The sequence below is a fragment of the Squalius cephalus genome (genome assembly GCF_949319135.1).
Source record: "Squalius cephalus genome assembly, chromosome: 10".
In the NCBI taxonomy this organism is placed as follows: domain Eukaryota; kingdom Metazoa; phylum Chordata; class Actinopteri; order Cypriniformes; family Leuciscidae; genus Squalius; species Squalius cephalus.
Genome location: NC_137131.1, coordinates 27,903,488 through 27,916,796, shown reverse-complemented (window position 1 = coordinate 27,916,796; position 13,309 = coordinate 27,903,488). Strand labels below are relative to the sequence as shown.

The 13,309-nt window shown below is 39.0% G+C and overlaps 1 protein-coding gene across 2 annotated transcripts in view; it reads right to left on the bottom strand.

Annotated features, from left to right (window-relative positions):
- Positions 1–248: 248 nt before the first annotated feature.
- Positions 249–13,309, bottom strand: part of acox1 (acyl-CoA oxidase 1, palmitoyl) — a 37,920-nt gene continuing 24,859 nt past the window's right edge. For both annotated transcript variants that reach the window (XM_079884411.1, XM_079884412.1), the window contains exons 13-14: positions 1,185–1,391; positions 249–1,010 (exon numbers count right to left, since the gene is read on the bottom strand). In XM_079884411.1, coding sequence (XP_079740537.1) covers positions 960–1,010; positions 1,185–1,391 — 258 coding nt within the window. In that variant the 3' untranslated portion in view covers positions 249–959. The remainder of the gene's footprint in view (positions 1,011–1,184; positions 1,392–13,309) is intronic.

The following is a 13,309-nucleotide window of genomic DNA, read 5'->3' as shown; positions in this document are numbered from 1 at the left end:
ATTACCCTTAAAAGGATAGTTCACCCAAAAATTAATATTCTGTCATACTTTACTTAGCATCATGCTGTTCCAAAGCTAGATTTGAGATGAGATTTGTTTTAGCATGAGGCATACACAAGCTTCAGAGTTTACCATATGCTCTCGATGTGTTTATAATTATTTTAAATGTAAATATTTTAATTGTAATTAGAAATGAAAATTCCACTACGTAAATTCATGAATTAAAAATACTCCGCGATTTACACAACTGTAAATGATATAATTTTCCTTTATTAATGTAGCATAAGAATTGAAATAGCAACAGTGTGAAAAAAATCCAGTCACAGATCAGTACACTTCAATGTAAATGGTGGAAATCAATGCAATAGAACTACCAATACATTGATTTTGATTCTCGCTACTATGATTTTAAAGAGGGTATGTATGTCTGACCCTCAAATATTTAATTATTCAGTAAATAGCATTCAAACTCAAGTTATTCACAGTATTCATAGTACAAACATTCACTTTTAGCATTTCATTTGAAGTTTATGACCCAGAAGATTTTGGATTTTATGCAAATATAGTTTGATGATTTGATTTTGAAGGATCAGGGGTATGTTTATTGTAACATCACATCCTCTAGAGAGACAAATTAAGCAAATATTACATACAACAAATAATCTATACAATTACAAAAAGTAATGAATGTGGATTTACTTGAAATTATTATTTATTTTAAGTGCATAGAGACAGCAATCATGACCTACTTCTCTAAATAATTAGAATGCATAACAGAACCATACCCATTTAAAATTAATCAAAAACAAAAAATAATCTCATCTCTCACAGCAGAATCCTTACATGTGATGAATAGAAGGTCCTTTTCTACAGTAGATGACAAGGAAATCTACAGCTGGTGGAGCAAACGATATTAGCTGTCTTGGACAGACTCTTCTGTTCTCCCATAAATGCACTGCTTACAATTTGGACTGTAGGGGCTTCAAGTACTTGTGGTATGACTCGTGCACCTTAAGAAAAAAATAATAATATGAGGTTCTTGTAATATCATTTTACAAAATAAAAGTTTTTAACTTGCACAACACAATTTGCCATTGCATTCTTCACCAGACATGAATACGATACATTCACATTTCTAAAATAAGACAAAATTTTCACAGACATCCAATGCACTGTTTACTCACCTCAGTATGGTTCAGAGGCGATCTCTTGGCCCACTCAAACATGTGCTCATAGACATTGCCATCGTATCGCCCCAGAACAGAACCAAGCATCTCATCGCGGTAGTCAAAGGCATCAACCAGAGCCACTGCATTGGGCCTTACCTCAGAGAGGAGATCCTTCAGCCTCTGTGAGATCTGAGTCAGCTGAGGAACACTTAGCAGACCAGCCTGACAGAGAAGAAAAATATGATCAGGAACAGCTGTTACACCTAAAAGAGATATGCTAAACTGCTGGTCTAGGAGCAGCTGTCTCCATGTCCAATGACATACTGCAAATCTGTGGGACACCCCTGTGAACCACAAGACAGGGCCCAACCCTGTCAGCATTGTAAACAGCATTGTATTAGACAATTAGACAAAAATGTATTTATATCTTAGAGTCATCAAAAGTTTGTGTCTGTTTTACCAGAATAGAAAGACTGTAAATGTGTTTATCTGCTTCAAATGAATGTTGTCAACTTTTTGGAGTACACTAGAATATACACACATTGCTCAAAGTTAGAACAGTCGGAATTCATGCAAACATAAAAGCTCTAAAGTCATTGCCCTAGTTTTAGACAAATCAATTTCAAAAGCTCATCAGAGATACAGTATGTTTGTCACAATACTATAATAATATGTCACAATAATAACAACAATAATAGTTCAAGCTTAATTAACACATATTTAACAACAAAAAAAGAAGAGTACAATACCAGGGGCCTATACCATGTAGCCGGTTTAGTGTAAACTTCAAAATCTGTGAAAGTGGTGACGGATTGCACATGCATATTACGTGTTTAGTCTATAGGTATGCACGTTTGAATATATATGTGCGTAGTCTTTCTTTAGAAAGTGACATCACCAAATTACTTGTCTGGCCTGCATAATACAGATTTTTTTGTCGTTTCCACGGATCCATACGAACTGGAATCTGCTCGACTCTGCTGATCGATTGCTCCTGTCTGCCTCGCTGCCTGCTGTGAGTTTGTTTGCTTCGGTGCTGTAAGCTCCGTCTTAGCCTCGTATTTCTTTGATTTGAACCATCATTTACTACAATTTGTAGTTGTTTATACTAAATACAGCTTACCCAACATCTCAGATTAACCTGACATCGCTAGCTTCCGTTACTACTAGCACAACACGCTAGTAATTCGCTACTGCTAGCCTGTTAACGCGCCACCCGTGCGCTCAGCTATTTTTTTATTTTTCTCTCGCGTGCCCGCGCCTTTGAGTTCATTAAAAGCTGCTCAGGTGAGTAAGAATCAGTCAACAAACACAGTGAGTAATGTCTTGTCCTGTTATTGTCACCTGCACTTCATGTCACATGTTTAGCATAGCCTTCTCTGTTGGCAATATAGGATTTATATGTGATAAATGCAAGGAGTCAGTTAGGCTGACAGAGAAGATTTCAGAACTAGAGACACGCATCCAAACTTTAATTGAGGATAGTAAGAGTGCTAGAGCTTTAGATACTATTTTGGATGCGCCTAGCGTGAACTCTTTACATGGTGCGGTTCCAGCTGAAGTAGTGCCTGAGCAGCCGGGCAAATGGGTGACAGTGAGGGATCGCTCTAGTCGCGGATCAAAAAACCACTCTTCTGTTCCGATTACCATAACAAATCGATTTGCCCCACTCAGTGAAACACCCACTGAGAATTCTGTTGATTGTGCCCTAGTATTGGTGATTCGATCACACGGAATGTGAAAATAGAGACACCAGCGACCATAGTCACATGTTTGCCGGGAGCCAGAGCACCTGACATCAAAGCAAATTTAAAAGTGCTGGCTAATGCTAATCGTAAATTCTCTAAGATCATTATTCATGTCGGCACTAATGATGTTCGACTCCGCCAGTCGGAGATCACCAAAATTAATATTAAAGAGGTGTGTGAACTCGCAAGTACGATGTCAAGCACTGTAATTTGCTCTGGCCCCCTTCCTGTTCACAGGAGTGATGAGATAGTTAGTAGATTGTGTTCACTGAATCGCTGGCTGTCTAAGTGGTGTCCGCTTAATAATATAGAATTCATAGACAATTGGAAAAGTTTTTGGGGCAAACCTGACCTGTTGAAAAGAGATGGTATTCATCCCTCCTGGGATGGTGCTGCTCTTCTCTCTAGTAATATGGCTCATAGTCTTAGAGCTCAAACATGACAAATTGGGCACCAGGTCAGGAAGCAGACAGACTGGCTAAACCGACCGTCTGCTAGCGGCCTCGCGTCACCCAGGTCAGATAAATCCCATCACATAGAGCCTCTTTCACCTAGCTATCATCATATAGAGACTGTCTGTTCCTCGAATTTGGAAATCCAAAAAAACGTTTAAACCCATCTAAGGTTAAAAATTTAATTAATGTTCAACAAATAAAAAACAGCTATAATACAGATGAGCAAATGCTAAAGCTTGGGTTGCTGAATATTCAATCGCTTACTTCAAAAGCACTCATTGTTAATGATATGATTTCAGATAATAACCTAGATGTGCTGTGTTTGACAGAAACCTGGCTAAAACCAAACGATTACATTACTCTAAATGAGTCCACCCCGCAAGATTACTCTTATAAACATGAGCCTCGTCTGAAATGCAAAGGGGGTGGTGTTGCTGTAATTTATAGTAATATTTTCAAAACCACTAAGAAATCAAGTTTTAAATATAATTCTTTTGAAGTGTTAGTGCTTAATGTAAAAATATATAGTATAAATGATAAATCACGTTTGAGATTTGTGCTGGCTACTGTATACAGGCCACCAGGGCACCATACAGACTTTATCAAAGAATTTGCGGACTTTCTATCAGAGTTAGTATTGGCTGCAGATAAAGTACTAATTGTTGGTGATTTTAATATACACATCGATAATGAAAAAGATGCATTGGGTTTGGCATTTAAAGACATTGTAAACTCAATTGGAGTTAGACAACACGTGTCAGGACCTACTCATCGTCGTAATCATACTCTAGATCTAATATCACATGGAATAGATGTTGATGCCGTTGAAATTCTGCAGCAGAGCGATGACATCTCAGATCATTATCTAGTCTCGTGTAAATTACATTTAGCCAAGGCTGCAAAGCTGACTCCGTGTTACAAATATGTTAGACCTATCACTTCTGCCACTAAAGATTGCTTTATTAATAATCTTCCTGATCAGTTTCATCATCTCAGCATCCCAGATAGCTTAGAAGAACTTGATATTGCAACAGAAACTTTTAACTCTCTCTTTTCCAGCACTTTAGACACAGTTGCTCCTTTGCGCTTAAAGAAGATTAAAGAAAATAATCCAACGCCGTGGTACAACGAGCACACTCGGGCCCTTAAGAGAGCAGCCAGAAAAATGGAACGCAACTGGAAGAAAACAAAACTAGAGGTATTTCGCATTTCATGGAAAGAGAGCTCGATTGCATACAGAGAGGCTTTAAAAGCTGCTAGATCTGCTTATTTTTCAACCATATTAGAAGAAAATAAACATAATCCTAGGTTTTTATTTGAAACATTGGCTAAACTAACGAAAAAGAAAGCTTCAAACACAGATGTTTCCAAGCAGCACAGCAGTAATGATTTTATGAACTTCTTCACTTATAAGATTGATAATATCAGGGACAAAATTATAACTATGCAACCGTCTACTACAGTATTGCATCAGGCAGTGCATTGTAGTCTCCCTGAGGAAAAATTTGATTCATTCGTTGCTATAGGAGAGGAAGAATTTACTAAACTCGTTAAATCATCTAAATCGACAACATGTATGTTAGACCCTATACCGACTAAGCTACTGAAAGAGATGCTTCCAGAGGTCATAGATCCTCTTCTTAATATCATTAATTTGTCTTTGTCTCTAGGATACGTACCAAAAAACTTTAAGCTGGCTATGATTAAACCGCTTGTTAAAAAAACGCAACTTGATCCTACAGAATTAGTCAATTACAGGCCGATCTCGAATCTACCTTTTCTGTCAAAGATACTAGAAAAGGCAGTATCTTCACAACTGTGTTCCTTTTTAGAAAGAAATGATATCTGCGAGGATTTTCAGTCAGGATTTAGACCATACCATAGTACTGAGACTGCTCTCGTTAGAGTCACAAATGATTTGCTCTTATCATCCGATCGTGGTTGTATCTCTCTATTAGTGTTACTCGATCTTAGTGCTGCGTTTGACACCATTGACCACAACATTCTTTTAAATAGACTAGAAAACTATGTTGGCATTAGTGGAATTGCACTAGCATGGTTTAAATCATACTTATCTGACCGTTATCAATTTGTAGCAGTAAATGAAGAGATGTCTCATCGATCACAAGTTCAGTATGGTGTACCACAAGGCTCAGTACTAGGACCGTTGCTGTTCACTCTGTACATGCTACCATTAGGAGATATCATTAGGAAACATGGAATTAGCTTCCACTGTTATGCTGACGATACTCAGCTCTATATTTCTTCAAAACCTAACGAAACTTACCAATTCACTAAATTAACAGAATGCATAGCTGATATAAAAAATTGGATGACTCGTAATTTCCTACTTCTAAATTCTGAAAAAACAGAGATTCTAATTATTGGACAAAAAACTTCCTCACGTAATAACCTAGAATACTGTCTAACACTTGATGGCTGCTCTGTTAAGTCTTCGTCGTCGGTTAGGAACCTGGGTGTGCTCTTTGATACCAATCTTTCATTTGAAAGTCACGTGTCTAGTATCTGTAAAACCGCATTTTTCCATCTTAAAAATATATCTAAATTACGTCATATGCTCTCATTGACAAATGCGGAACAATTAGTTCATGCTTTCATGACATCAAGGCTAGATTATTGTAATGCTCTACTGGGTGGTTGCCCTGCACGCTTAATAAACAAACTACAGCTAGTTCAAAACGCAGCAGCTCGAGTTCTTGCTAGAACCAGGAAGTATGACCATATTAGCCCAGTTCTGTCAAAACTGCACTGGCTCCCTATTAAACATCGCATCAATTTAAAAATATTGCTGATGACTTACAAAGCACTAAATGGTTTAGCTCCGCAGTACTTGAGCGAGCTCTTAACGCATTATAGTCCTTCACGTCTATTGCGATCTCAAAATTCCGGCCAGTTGATAATACCTAGAATATCAAAATTGACTGCTGGCGGTAGATCCTTTTCCTATTTAGCACCAAAACTTTGGAACAATCTTCCTAACATTGTCCGGGAAGCAGACACACTCTGTCAGTTCAAAGCTAGATTAAAGACACATCTCTTTGACATAGCATTCACATAATACATTATAGACTTCTATAATTCAGTGTTAGGCTGCATAGATTAGGTCAGCTGGAACCGGGAACACTTCCCATAAATCCTGATGTACTTGTTACATCATGAGAAGAATGGCATCTACGCTAATTTTAGTGTCTTTGTTTATCCCGAGGTCTTCCCGCAGCCTGCCGGATCCAGGCCGTATCCAGATCTGATGAAGGGCCTGCGCCTGGACCCAATGACAACGCAGTGCTGAAGTGCCAACTAGTCTCTCCCTATGGAGGATCCCTTTACCACTCTACAGATAAAGCGTCGTCGGGAAAACTCAATTTGCGTATCTACCCGGAATTGATAAAATAAAATAAAATTCTGAATCAAAACTATAAGGAAACACCAGTCATTTGTTTAGGCTTGGTTTGTAGGGAATAACAAACTTGCACACATATATTCAAACGCACATAACTATAGAACCAATTCTTAATGCGCATGTGAACGCCATCAGCGTTTCTCACAGGATCGCGTTTAAAGTTTGTGTAAAGAGAATGGTGTCTTCTTGGCGGCCCCTAATTTAATAACAAATGATCGTTGCAACGGAAGCGAATCAATCAAAACTAACTTTAGCTGTAAAATAATTTTATTAAAGAACCGCTATAAAGCCAAAACATTCTCTGTTACCTTAAATTATACGTTTATCTCTGTAAAGCTGCTTTGAAACAATCTACATTGTTAAAAGCGCTATATAAATGAAGATGACTTGACTTGACTTGACTAGAATCATTTTGATAACGTTTTATCTGTACAGAGGTAAAGGGAAGGAGTCTATTTGTTCAGGACTGCATTGTCGTCGTCGATACAACAACGATCGGATGATAAGAGCAAATAATTTGTAACTCTAAAAAGAGCAGTCTCAGTACTACGGTCTAAATCTTGACTGGAAATCCTTGCAGATAACATTTCTTTCTAAAAGGAACATTGTTGTGAGGATACTGTCTTTTCTAGTATCTTTGACAGAAAAGGTAGATACGAGATCGGCCTGTAATTGACTAATTCTGTAGGATCAAGTTGCGTTTTTTTAACAAGCAGTTTAATAATAGCCAGTTTAAAAGTTTTCGGTACGTATCCTAATGACAAAGATGAATGAATGATATTAAGAAGAGGATCTATGACCTCTGGAAGCATCTCTTTAAAGAATACATATATTTTTATTGATTTATTATAATTATATTTTACTTGCATTTCATTTATAATAAGCAACTAATCTGTATTATATTATACTTATTTTTAATTCTTAATTAAAAAAGACTTCCTGCATACATTTAAATTAACACCTGCCATGGTATGTCTTATTTGTTGTCTGATTTAGATTTGAATCTTTTGTGTGTTCTAAGTCGATGCGCTGTACCGTTTAAAGGTGAAGTATGTAGTTTCTGCGACATTAGTGGCACCAACGGAATTACAAAAATAAAGCACATTTTAAAAATGTCCCTTTCGCGCCTCCCTCAACTCAAACCTCACAATCACCGCTCTTACGGGGTGCTTGTGAAGGCATGTCTTAATGTAGACTACTTTCAATAAAAGGTCCAACATATTAGGAATACTTTTAGCTGTGCTGCTATGTGTCATGAGAGTAAGAAAGTGAGTAGCTAACACTGTGTAGAGGGAACGTGAGCGTCTCGCTTATTAAACCCATCCAACATATCTGAACTGGGCACATTTTTTGACATGACGCGGCACCCACTCACCACTGCTATATAGTAAGATTTTGAAAGACAAAATCCTCTGGCATTTAGTGATTACGAATTATTATAATTATTTTATATGATTTATATAATTATTATACCCTTTATCCATTGCACATAAGCAATGTATTGTAGTTCAACAACTGTTATTAAGAAATTAGTTTAAATAAATATATATAGATATGTATTAAGGATGGATTAATTATGGATCATTACGTAATATAAACACACTCTAGAATAAATATGCTTTAGATAAAGCTTTAAAATGACTACATGAGCTTACAGGTTCAAATCTCTGTATATTATCAACTATATAAACTAACTTAACAACTTCCAGTTGCACTGATATAGTAAGATATTTTTATCATCAGCAGTAGAGAGAATTGAATCCCCGAGAAGCGAATCCGAATCGCAGCGCCGCATGTTTCAAGGAATGTAATTGGCTGTTTGCTATTGATGTCACTTAATGAATGAATGAAGGTTTATTCGGTTAATAAAACATAGGACAAAATATATGTACCGAAAATTCATTACAAACAAGGATGGTAACCGAAAAGGTGTAGGCTGAAGCCATGGCTTATTACGCCTACCCTATTTACAAAACAACATCTACCCATCAAAATTTAAGCATAAACAATATACATGTATAATACATACATACATACATACATATATACATATTCATTGCTTGTGTTGTTTCAATTTATGCACAACAATTATACATAAACTTATCTTAGACAATTTTTCTTAAGCATCCATATATTTATCAAGAATTAAGGTTTTAAACTGTTTTTTAAAATAATGAATGGAATTGCTCCTCTTAAGATCATCGGTGAGACCATTCCACAAGTCGACCCCTTTTAACGAAATGGTGTTCATTTTAAAGTTTGTTCTGACCATTTGTTTTTTAAACATGCTCTCTCCTCTTAAGTTATATTTCTGTTCCCTATTTTCAAACAAACATAATATATTTTCAGGCAATATTTTCCTATTAACTTTGAACATAAAGACAAGAGTATTCAGACTGACTAGATCAGGAAATTTTATTGCTTTAAATTTGGAGAATATTGAGTTTGTCGGTTCATTATACGGTGAATGATTGACTATCCTTATGGCTTTTTTTTGTAAAATAAAAATAGGTTTTGTATTTGAGGTGTAAGCATGCCCCCATATTTCAACACAGTAAGAAAAGTATGGAACAATAAGAGAACAATACAGAATATACAGAGAGGGCGTATTTAGAAAATACTTGGTTTTATGTAATATAGCTATTGTTTTGGACAGTTTTGATTGAACATGAGCGATGTGTGGTTTCCAGGATAATTTATGGTCTAATATTATTCCAAGAAATTTGTTTTCATTCACCCTTTCTAGTACCACATCATCAATCTTTAAGCTCATGCTTGTTTTAATTTGTTGATTACTGAATATAATATATTTGGTTTTACTTAAATTAAAAAAAAAAATTTTTTCGGTCAAACCATTGCTTAATTCTGGATAGTTCTCTAGTCACATCAGTAATTAGTTGGTGAAGATTATCCCCTGATACATACAGTGTTGTGTCATCTGCGAATAGAACACAATTGATCAAATCGGATACCTTACAGATGTCATTAATATATAAAATAAACAACTTAGGACCAATCAAAGAACCCTGGGGCACCCCACAAGTTACTTTACGCATTTCTGATTGATGATCATTAAAATGTACATACTGGTATCTATTGTCAAGATAACTTTCTAACCATGAGTAAGCACGGCCTCTAAAACCATACTGCTCTAATTTATTCATTAACAATTTATGATCTATGGTATCGAAGGCTTTTTTGAGGTCGACAAAAACACCCAAAGTAAAATACTTTTTGTCTAATGCAGATGCTATATAATCAACTAATTTAATAACTGCCATTGAAGTCGATCGACCACTCCTGAATCCATATTGATCGTCACTTAATATCATGCATTTTTCTATAAAACTATCAAGCCTCTTCAGAAAAAGTTTTTCCAGTATTTTTGAAAATTGGGATAATAATGAAATTGGTCTATAATTTGAGTAAACATGACTATCACCACTCTTATAAATTGGAATAATTTTTGCAGTTTTCATCTGATCTGGAAACACGCCAGAATTAAAGGACAAATTGAAGATATAAGTCAAGGGTTCTAATATTAAATGGATTATACTTTTAACTAGTTTCATATCAATATCTGTCCAATCGGTTGACCTTTTATTTTTAAAACCCTTCACAATCTCCAGTATTTCATTTTTGGTAATGTCAGACACATACATGGAGGAAGAGTTCCTACTGATATATTCACATCTCTTTATGTTTTTACTTTTTGAATCAGTAATTCCTTTAGCCAGATTGAAACCAACATTAACAAAATAATCATTGAATTCGTTTACTATCTCCTTTGGATTTCTAATAGGGACTTCATTGTCATTTATGAAATAACTTGGACACTCTCGTTTGTTATTTGTTTTTTTAATCATTTTGTTTAGTACTTTCCAAGTTCCTTGCATATTTTGCTTTTGTTGTTCTAAGAGGGTGTAAAAATATTGTTTTTTACTATTTCGTACTGATAAGCACACGCTCCATGAACTCAGGATTAAAGCCTGAGTTGATGGAGAAAGTTGGTGATCACTGTTGTGGTCCCCGAAACAAAGCCTGATTGGATTGGTTTAGATTTGTCAACTCAAAACTAATCCTGTAACCCTTAGTTTGTTCAATTACCATTATGGTCAACCCTGTTGAAACACACATACCTGTAGTTTTCAAATAACCCTGAAGGGCTGGATCAGGCTAGTTTAATTTAGGTTGAAGCTAAAGTCTGCAGGGCTGTGGAGTTTGACACCCCTGGATAAACAGTATGTTATGATGATGAGGAAGGAGAACCCAGGCGCAGACAAAGTACACTAAACACGATTTATTATAGGCAAAAAGGGGAAAATAAAGCCCACAATGGGGTAAAACAAGACCAGACTGAGGATACTAACTAGACTATAAACTTGACAGAAGTCTAGACACTAACTAACAGCAAATACACAAACAGGATCTTCACAGGACTCGTAACGAAGACAGGATACTCACAGGAACTATTTTGCAATGACTCACATGAAATAATAGCACAGGCAAGATTCACAGGCAAGATTCACAGAGTAACATCACAGCAGTATTCACATAAAGTATGGCATAGATCGACAATGAACCGACACAAGACAGCAGACATGAGGGGATTAAATAGGGAACAAATAATCAGGAACACAGGTGATAATGGGTAAAGCAATAATGACAAAACGAGGATAACAAGGGGGCGGGGCTAGGGGACGAGACAACGCAAGCACATGGCCAAACAAATGGCCATGTGCTGCACATGAAACATGGGCCTGTCATGATTCTGCCGCAAGACAAGAGAAAATCAAAGACAAGAAGGCAGAATCATGACAGAACCCCTCCCCTAAGGAGCGGCTTCCAGACGCTCCCTAAGGGAACACTAAACACGTGACATGACAGACTGAGACAAGGACACAAACCAACAAAACATGACAAACAACAACAACGGCAAACATGAATAAACAATGACAGGATTGGGGTGAAAAATCAAAAACAACAAACAAGGCAGAGGAGGTGGAGACAACACAGAGTTCATAGGGGGCAGTCCAGGGTGGATGGGAGGACTGGGGGGAAACACAAAGTCCTTAGGGGGCAGTCCAGGGTGGATGGGCGGGACTGTGGTCTTGTGTGGACAGGACGATGACTGAGGACGAGGGGTCCGGGCAGACTTGGATGGGGAAACACGAGGAACAGTCTTAGGGGAAACAGACCGGGGTGAAGTGATGACAGGGGTGTCCGGGGAAACAAACAGAGGTCGGGTGACAGCTGGTACGGGGCTGGACACAATAGCTGGGACAGGACTGGACACAGACATCCTCCTGTCTGCTGGGACAGGACTGGACACAGACATCCTCCTGTCTGCTGGGACAGGACTGGACACATCTGCTGGGACAGGACTGGACACATCTGCTGGGACAGGACTGGACACATCTGCTGGGACAGGACTGGACACATCTGCTGGGACAGGACTGGACACATCTGCTGGGACAGGACTGGACACATCTGCTGGGACAGGACTGGACACATTAGCAGGAACAGTGCAAGCGGTGGCTGACTTAGGAACAGCGCTCTGAGTGGCTGGCCTCAGATCAACACTGGCTGCAGCTGACTGGGGTACGGCGCTCACGGCAGCTGACTGGGGTACGGCGCTCACGGTGCACTTAGAATCAGTGGACTCAGGACAAGACTTGACTGACTTGACGGGGACTTCAAGAATCTGGACAAGACGTTTAAGGTATTCAGACATTGTCTCGGCAGCGACGAGGACAGGCATCTTCTGATGAGCAGAAACCGACCGCAAGACAGCTTCAGCAGCTGAATCGGCCGCTGCTCTCTCTGCAGCACTCACGACTGCAGACTCGGGAACAGCGCTTGCAGGAGCGGGCTCTGGAACAGCGCTTGCAGGAGCGGGCTCTGGAACAGCGCTTGCAGGAGCGGGCTCTGGAACAGCGCTTGCAGGAGCGGGCTCTGGAACAGCGCTTGCAGGAGCGGGCTCTGGAACAGCGCTTGCAGGAGCGGGCTCTGGAACAGCGCTTGCAGGAGCGGGCTCTGGAACAGCGCTTGCAGGAGCGGGCTCTGGAACAGCGCTTGCAGGAGCGGGCTCTGGAACAGCGCTTGCGACAGCTAGAGATGAAGAGCGAGAGGCTCCCTTTCTCCTCTTCTTTCTCTTTGAACGCGAAGCCGAATCTGTAGCTGGACTAGCGACCAGTTGGAGATGTTCAGCTGGAACCGCAACAGGAGCAGGGATGGCGTTCTCGGGCAGCGCTGACTCGGTCGAGGAAGACTCAGACGGGGAATCCCAGGAAACTCGTCTCCCTCGTTTACCATGGAGAACAATGGGAGCAGAAGGGGCCTCAGGAGAAGTGGAACCGGCCTTATCACCATGGGCAACAACGGCCAGGACGCGACCCTCTGGGATCACAGGCAGCGAGACGGATGGAGAGAAGACAGAGCCCCGCAACTCCCTACGTGACAGGCCGTCCACCATGTCAGAAAACGGGCGATCTATCAACCTCTCCCGTTCAGCAA